Consider the following 9,404-nt stretch of genomic DNA (forward strand, 5'->3'; position numbering starts at 1 on the left):
ATAATCATATGCAGTTCTGAATGTATTCATCGATAATTTTTTATATGAATCTTAATATAAAATAATATAAAATCCCAAAATAAAATTTAATTTTATTTTGGGATTTTAAATAAAAGAAATCTGTAAAAAATTATAAATTTAAAATTTAAATATTAGAAATTTCTTTTTTTATTCTTCTTTTTATCAAAAATATTTTGAATCTTTATTTTACTTCATTAAAAAAAAAAGAAGAAAAAAGAAAAATAAAAAAATAATAATAGTATTTAATGAATATATTTACACATCATTATTATACATGTAAATTACATATTACATATATAAAATATTTTTCAGCAAAAATAATTAACTTTTGGAAAGGGTAGTTAATTTTAGAAAAAAAAAGTAATTAACTTTTAAAGAGAGAAAGAGAGAGAAAAAGACAACTGTTGAGCATCACAGAGATTTTTAAAACAATTTTCTTTCTTGTACAATGTATCGAGTTATTAATTTTGTTAATTCACAAAAAATAAGTATTTTTATAATTACTAATTTGTTTTAGAAAATACACATGTTTTTTCTTCCGTCTCTTTCTTTTTCTTCTTCAATATATAATTAAACACATTTGTCAAATGGAAAAATAATTTTTCGAGAAATCTGGCGTTTCGAGAATTCTTTAGTTAGGACTATAAAGTCGAGGCAAATACGAAAAAGAGAAAACCTTCTGATCTGATTCGTAAAGAAAGTATCTGATTTCGTAAAGAAAGCAAAAGAAGAAACATCCCATGGTATGTTTCTTTTTATTGTTAACCCGTTGAATAATTGACAAGTTCATTGATTTCTCTTCTCTTTACGAATCAACGCATTCAACACGAAAGTTCTCGAACTGTTTTCTAACTTTCCCCTTCGTTCATCGAAATAAAAGAAATAGGTTGCCGCGTTTCAACGTTCACGTTTTTATTACAGATCAATTTTTCCTCGGATGTGTCGATTTTCATTGCATCACAAAACATACGTGTCGTTTGATAATCATTTATATTTGGTCGATTCGAGAGTTGAACTATTCTATTTCTTCATATTCACAAATAGTTCATTATGTAAAAATATACAACTTATTTATCAAATAAATTATAATTAAGCATTGATATCTTTCGATAATATTATATTTGCAAAGAAATTCAGATTGAAAATTCAGAAATTGAAGACTGATAAAGACTCAATGCGACACCCTTCGTGAAAATTGTTCCCGGTCGAATAATAAATGTCCCTTTCTCGAATTCATATTTTTCAACAGCCATTCGAAGATATTCTTGAAAATGAATTCTTGAAGGGAAAACGTTCTTAAAAAAATCGCGATTCTTCACGGTTGTATGAATTTCATTACGATTTCTTTCTCGAATGTCCGCGGAAAGGAGTAGCGGAAAATCTGCGGAAACGTTCTTTCCATTTCTCTTCGTGCAAGATGTTATGCGTCATCTTATGTATGTCGTGCAATGTTATTTCACATTTTACGGGAATATAACGGGAGTTTATTTAAAGTTAAATTTCAACTGCGGGAAATAGTGAAGGCGTTATATCGATATACTTGTTATCTCTATCTCATTTTATTCATATTTACCTAAAGGAAAATGATAAATTTAAATAAATAAATAAAATAAATAAATAAAATGATTGTGTTACATATTGACGAATAAAATTGTTCAAAGTAATCTTTTCTCACTAATTTCAATTCTAAAATCATTTAAATCACAACCCTATTAAAAACTAAAATCCTAACCATAATATATATGTATATTCATAAAATTTCAAATCATAATCAAATTTCAAATCAATATTTATAATTCTCTATAAATAATTAAAAAAATAAAAATATAGTTCAATGTATCAATTCCACGATCTCCGCGAAACCATCCCTTTTCCTCGAGAGCGTGTGTAGGTCACCCTGATTCGCGATATCATCCCTTGACATCCGTTTCGGCCCTTCTGTCCGGCTGTAACAACCCCGAGAAAACCACCACCGATCTTCCTTCTACTCCCGTTTATCGTGTGTACACGTAAATGCAGAGGGGGGTTGGAGAAGCACGTCTGCGCGATGCGCGTCGAGAGAGGAACGAAGCCTCTTTCACGGCCGGTCCGACGTGCTTTTCCACCCTCGACGACAGTCCTGCCGCACCACCGAAACGTGCAACACAATCGTGAGTAAATTTCCTTCACACATTGGTCGATCGCATACACGCACACGTATTCTCTCTCTCTCTCTCTCTCTTTTTTCTCTTTCTCCTCTCGCGTTCTTCGTCCACCCTTAAACCGGATACGAGATCCTGTTTAATCCGATTCATCCCTCTCCCTTCCCGATTTTTATGTTTATCTCTTGTTTTGTTTATTTGAAGTAAAATCGAAGTAATTTTTACGACGATTGTTATTCGTAATGGTGGAAGATATCGTGAATTTTTGTAATGCAGTTAACGATTTCAAGTTGAAGGATATTGTGAAATTGTTTGTTTTAGTTGTTGGTAATTGGAAGATTCTTTTGTTCATGACTGAATTTTTTATTTTTATATTTTTGTAACAATTGTATAGTTTCTTTGGTTCTTGAATTTTATATAGGTCATATCGATAGGGATAATTTTTTTAATAATATTTATTTAAATTGTATAGTTTTTTTATTAGTTATTTTTATAAATTTTATTAGAAAAATTTGAAAATTTGAAAATATGAAATTTTCGGAAAAAATCGTTTGGAAAGATTCGAAGGGAAATTTTTAAAAACGAATCAAATTCTTGCATTGGAACTTTTCTTAAAACGAAGATTTACTGATCGACGTTTTTGAATTATTTAGAGAGGTTTAAGGGTAGATACAGTGACGCGGTTCTTTACATTTAGTTGTACGTTCTCTGTGTGTTTGCGGAGGATCTCGTGGAACGGTGGTATGGAATTCACACCGCGTGGATAAACCAGAGCCACGGAATGAAGATTAATTCCTTTCTGCTTGTCCTTTGCCTCTTGTATATCCTCGCTTTAACAAATCTCCATCCAGTAGAAAACTTGGACGATCTCGATCGGATTTTATTTACGATTCCTTTGAGGATGAACTCGAGGTCGGAAAGTGAAACTGGAACTAAAGTGCGTGCTTTTTCTTTCACGTTTCCATTTCACGTTGTCGAAGAATCGCAGTTTTGGTTTGGTTATTTTGATAAAAAATTATATTACAGTGAGTGATTTAATTATTATGATCGAAGGATGAAATTGAAAATATTATATTTTTAAATTTTAGATAGGTAGGTTCTGTATAAGTGTAAAAAATTTTGTTATAAATTTTTCAGATGTTCACGAATAATAAGTAGAATATTTTATAATATTATAATCAATGATAATTTCAAAATGATCATAATAATTTCATCTTTCATCGTGTTTTTTGAATAAATTGTGAATAAAATATTGCGATTAATTTATATAATATTGTGGAAAATTTATTTTTCCTTTACATTATTATTGTAGGGAAAATTGAAGGGGACCACGTTTTTTATCGATCCCTTATATGTTATTATTAAATCATTTCGAGTGACCGATTAATAATGTGAAAGCACTTTCTCTTTTTATAAACATCCAATAGCCAATGTTGTAACTTTTTATTTATTAAACGTTTTTATCTCCTGAAACGAGAAAAAAATTATAGAATATTGGAAAATTAAAGTTTGGATGCTTTGACATTCTTCAATGAAAGTTCTAGTTAAAAATTTATGTTAAAAAAAATATTCAAATATCCTAGATACTAGAAACAATAGGAAATATAAAAGTTATATTTCTTAATGAAATTGATTTGTAACAATCATTTTTAATGAAAAATGTAATATTATGAAATATCATTTTTGCTATTGGGTGTAGCTATATTTCTAAAACGATTAACATACAAAAAAGAAGATAAAATATGAAACACACGAAGGATAGACATAAATTAGTATACTATTTATCTCTTATCTTTTATATAAATTTTGGAAAATTAAAATTAAAAAATCCTTCAAGTTAATTAAATATAATTTTTTAAATTTCTTCTGGAGTATTTAAATCATTTCATTTTTATCCAATAAAATCTCTTTTCATCCCTAAATTTCTTCCATTAACAACTAGTTTTCTGATACAAACAAAATTTAATTTTCTCATTTAATCACATCAATCTAATCTAATAATTTAATAACCCCTATAACAGCACATCAATAAACCTTTGAAAGGGTTGAAAAATCTTCCCCATTTACTTTTCTCGCAATTTCCACTATTTAATCCCCTTTCTTTCGCCAATTTTTCAAACTTGACCCATCACGAACGAGAGAGAAAGTGCTTCCAGAGTGTTTTTCCGCGCGTGTGAAGCCTGATCCCAAAATCTAATAAATTTTTCAGCGATCTGGTGAAAATTTCCACGATTATAATAACAGGTTGGCAAGCCTCTGGCAACGAGAATATCGGGAAACGCGGTTTCGTTAACCGTCCCTCGAGCTGTTTCTAAACGATCCCGGAAATACGGTTAGCAAAACTAGATTATAGACGACGACGATGTCGTTTGATCCTTCGTTTGCTCTCGCACAATGCAAACACGGCTTCGTATATCGAACCCTCGTCTTCCACTTTTGTCCGTGACATTCGTGGCTCGATTTGAGTATTGTTTACGCCTTATTTCTTCGCCTTTTCAAATATAATTATATAAAATTATTAAATATAATAATTGTATTGGGAATAAATAGGATAGATAAAGATAAAGATTGATAAGAATTGTTAGAAATAATTTTCTTATTAAATTAATTAATTTTCTTATAAAAAATTTGTTTTTGATTTTAGGCATAGAAATTTTCATTATTTTATTCATTGTAATGATAGCTTCAATGTTTGGCAATCGATGGTTCAAAAAATTTCATTAAAATTGAACGTAAAATGTGTAAAATAAATTTTATGTTTATCAATATATATTTGTAGATAATATTAAAGGATGATAATCATAGATCAGTACGAGAATCAAAAATGATGATATGTCAGTATTTTAAAACATTTTTACATTTGGTAATATATTTTGTATAAGTTTTCATTTAAAAAATTATGATGTCCCCCACGAAAATCTAATTTTAAAATTCAAAATTAGCTGGGAACAATGAGAGAATAGAGAGGAGAAATAATGGAGATTGAGATTATAAAAAGATTATTGAAAGAAATCTGATCTGATTTTAAGAGGGTAACAAAAATTTTTATCATCGAAGAATAAATTTTAATATAGTTTTATAATGTGATTGGAAAAGGAAAAGTATTTTCATTAATGTTTTCACACGGATAATTTGAAATGCTATAACATTAAATTTAATGGGAGATTGAATGTTATTAAGAAGTTCGTAAAGCATATTAATGAATTAGTAATGAAAATTTCGAGTGCAAATGTTTACAATGCATATTTCATTCGTAACTTATTATTGATAAATGAAATTAATTAATAATGTAGGTCATTATTTAAACAATTTAATAATTAGTTCAACTAATTCAATTACCGAGTTATATTCCTCATGGAATAGTAACATCTTACAATAGATACGTTTAAATTTCGTTTGTATTTACGATAATTTTTAGTAAATTTCAAAAAAATGATAGTATAATCAGTTATTCTTGAAAAATTAATTATTTCTATCATATCATTCTTATCGTTTTTATTTTTAATTTACAGTATCAAATCATACTGTGAAATAAATTTGATTTCAAATTACAAAATTCGTCAAAATTTAAAGTCAATGTTTGCAAAAATATTTCGAGCTTACAGTTTTCTTATAGTTTTATATATCAAGCCAATAATATTATATCGTCAACACTGTTATTTCTATCAACAGAAATCAATTTAACTTTAAAACAAAAATATTTCTCGATTCGAGCCTTGAATGTGTATCCATCCAAACTTTCTGTGTATATATACAAATTGCTTTTTGACAAAGTGTTTCATACACTGAGTTGTGTTATCTTGACAGCATTAAATGCTATTCTTTTTATAAATATATACATAACCACGATAAACAAATATATATGTGCATGACAATTCATTGTTATTCCATTGTAGCTATAATAAATAAGTTTTATCTTTTTCAAAGTGGATGCAATCTCTCTTTTGGTAGATTTCGTGTATCAAAAATAATAGGATTTTTAGTAGAAAAGTTGATATTTGAGAAAATTTCTTGCACACAAATTTATTTATTATAGACAGCATAATTACAATTAATATCATCTCTTTTTCTTTTTGCAAAAGATATGAAAAATCAGTTCGTTAAATTTTCAGGAAATATGAATTTTCATATTGTTTACTGAACATTTCAATTGATAATTTATTGAGTTTAAATGGACATTGTTTGAATTATTATCATTGCATAACGTGGTATGTGTATTTGTATATATATTGTATATATATATAATATGCATTGTTCAGCTTTTTGAAATATAAACTAGGTAAACTAGGTATAATTTCTGTTGATTAGAGGAAATTATTTAAATGGAAGAACTAGAAATGATTATTAGATAAGAATTGATTAACAATAAAAGAAATATATTTACTGCATAAAAGCAAAAATCTTCAAATTTTCAGCGTAAAAATTTTTCATTATTTTTATTCAACAATACTATACTCCCTGTATAAATATCATTTTCATTTCAAAATGAAAACCCTCGAAATTTCAATCCGATCTATTTTTCCGTCGCCTTTATTTTCCATTTTCATACTTTCAAATATTTCATTTTCTGGAGAACCTTTCGACAAACCTTTCGATATCACAAAATTATCATCAAATTCATTCAAACTTTCTTGTGTACCATGCTAAACGAAGAGCCAACAGGTTTTCCTCTTCCCTTTCTTCCCTTTCTTCCCTTTCTTCCCTTTCTTCCCTTTCTTCCCTTTTCGCCGTCGCGTCCAACTTAAACACCGGCCGATCGATCGAAAAAACTTTGACCCAGTTACTCGTTTCATCCTCTGGAACAATGCGTGAAAAAAGTCGGGCTGAGCATCGACCTCCTCCTCTTAAATTGTTCAACACGATCGAAACGGAATTAAGTGACGTGACCGACGAGAGGGAACAGTGGCTGGCGGAATGCTCGAAAATCAAACCGTGTCCCCGATCGCTTTTCACGTGGAACAATGGAGATCCACTCGGGAAGAGCGCAGGGACCTGTTTACGATAACCTCCTGCGTGCCACGTTAACTTTGCTCTCTCCAAGTTGAGTTTAGTTTGTCCTGGATAGAAACCTCCTGCCCTGTATATTCGTGGCTGAGAGTTGGTTGAGAACACCAACGAAATTGGGGGTTATTAGTTCGATTTTGGTCGATGTTATGGGAGTATCAAAGGGATATTACTGGATATTGTGGAATTTAGTAGGTGGCTTTCGAGGATTAGCGGATTAGGATGGATGAACTCGTACGGGTTTTATATTGATATTTAATTCCCTGGATTTTTCTTTTATTTATTTGTTATGTAGATTAAATTGAGGATTATTCCAATTTTAAATATTAAGGTAGGATAATATATTTGTCTTGTTTTGAAATTAAAAATTTCTTAATTAATATATTTTCCTCTCTTACGTACTTACAATATTAATAAAGGATGATATTTCAAAACTTGAGATCTTCCATAAATCTGTTTCGTGTATTTCAATCATCTTAATAACATTAAATATCAATATTTGAAAAATTTCAAATAAACATGAGGAATACACAAAAAATATCGAGAAACTAAAATTAAAAGGACAAAGTTAAAAGACACGAAAAATATTTCACGGAATTATTTCTCATCCACGAAGACAAACGGATTAGAAACGAGTAAATTTTTCTCATTCGAAGTTCGACAAATATTGCAGAAGTAGATGATATATCAACTAGAATACGTTCATTACCCACGCGCATACGTAAATGTCACAAAAACTCTTGCAGAGGATCTCGTCCGAGCAATTTCGCGGGCGAATCACTGGAAGGAACTTTTTTCTTCCGGAGTAATCACGCGCGCCATGATTGGAGACCTCGAATGCATATATGGTAATTCGCCGGATCTCCTTTTGCCGCGGCTCCTTCCGTGCGGAACCAGATTCGATCGATCGAGTTTCTCTCACCAACCAAACATCTGTTTCAAGTCCGGCAACGGGAGGAATGAAAAGGAAGAGGAGCTCGGCGTTGCACGCTCCGTCGATTCTATCGAGGATGCAATTAGAAAAATTTCGAGGTAGAATTGCCATTAGTAGATTAATAGATCTCTTCTTCTCGTGCACGTTGATACCGATTACGGGTCAGTGATTTGTTCAAATATTGTCTCTTGGATTTTTTTTTTTTTTGCTTTTTAAATAATGGGCTATTGTTCCTCGGCGACTTGGAATTAGTTGTAATTATTTTGGATTTGTTCATTCGTTCATTCTATTGTTTAGTTTGTTGCGTAGGATGGAGTGCACGATTGGGGATTGCTTTGTATTTTTAATCTTTTGTAGGTGTGTATAATTTTACGATAGTTTTATAAGAGGAAACGAATTGTTATTTCAAAAAATAACGCAAAGATTTGCAATTTTGCAATATTTATCAATATTATTATTGATTGTTATTGATGTTATTATTTATGTATTATTGGTGTTATTTTAAAAATAATGCGTTGCAAAATTGATTAATTTTAGTTTAACTTTAAAAAGATTCAGTGCTCTAGAATGAATTTCTTTAAAATATCTTTTATCATAAAACATTTATAAGATTTTTTAAGTAGAAAGTTACCAGACATCTTGAAGCCAAAAGTGCACATGTGGGAGTCTAGTAAAACCTCTAGAAAAATCTTGTCGCTTTCTCAGTTTCTATTCTCGGCCTCAACCCTCCAGTTATAGGTGAAAATCGAGTCCAACTTATTCCATCCCATTTTATCAAATCACATTTGTTTTATCGATTTTATGGCTTTCTGCACAAATATGGTACATTCACTCTTAGTATTTTCTAAAGGAAACAGGTATAAAGCAATTTGCAATTTTTATCGTTTATGATAAAAAAAAAAGAAAATATAGAATTTCAACATTCCATTCGAAAAATAACACGTTGCTAATTAATTGTATGAAAAAACGATTGAAACAAATCGCGCAAACATTCACAAGCGTTATTATTATCGTTAATTATTATCGTTAATGATGGATAAAGAACTCGATGCTCAAAGTAAAACTCGTTTTAATTAATGGATCGTGTAATAGTCTTCTGCATGATTTCCACGTACGTGTCTAAATCTTCTTCGTTCATTTAAAATGATAAAAGTAGATGAGTATTTCTGTGAAATATATTTTTAATCGATGATCGAGAATTATTGGATCCTGAATTATTTCCTTTCCTTTAATCATTCGTTAAAAAACGAGGCGATTAAATATCAGAATTGGGATGAATGAAATTTTCCTTGAAAAAAAAAAAA

General features: G+C 29.8%; 1 protein-coding gene across 1 annotated transcript in view; it reads left to right on the forward strand.

Moving 5' to 3' along the window:
- Nucleotides 1-1,893: 1,893 nt before the first annotated feature.
- Nucleotides 1,894-9,404, forward strand: part of LOC102678131 — a 135,820-nt gene continuing 128,309 nt past the window's right edge. The window contains 1 exon segment of the mRNA XM_031512721.1: nucleotides 1,894-2,171. Within this exon segment, the coding sequence (XP_031368581.1) occupies nucleotides 2,069-2,171 (103 nt within the window). The 5' untranslated portion in view covers nucleotides 1,894-2,068.

This window comes from Apis dorsata, unplaced genomic scaffold, assembly GCF_000469605.1.
Source record: "Apis dorsata unplaced genomic scaffold, Apis dorsata 1.3 scaffold_514, whole genome shotgun sequence".
Lineage (NCBI taxonomy): Eukaryota > Metazoa > Arthropoda > Insecta > Hymenoptera > Apidae > Apis > Apis dorsata.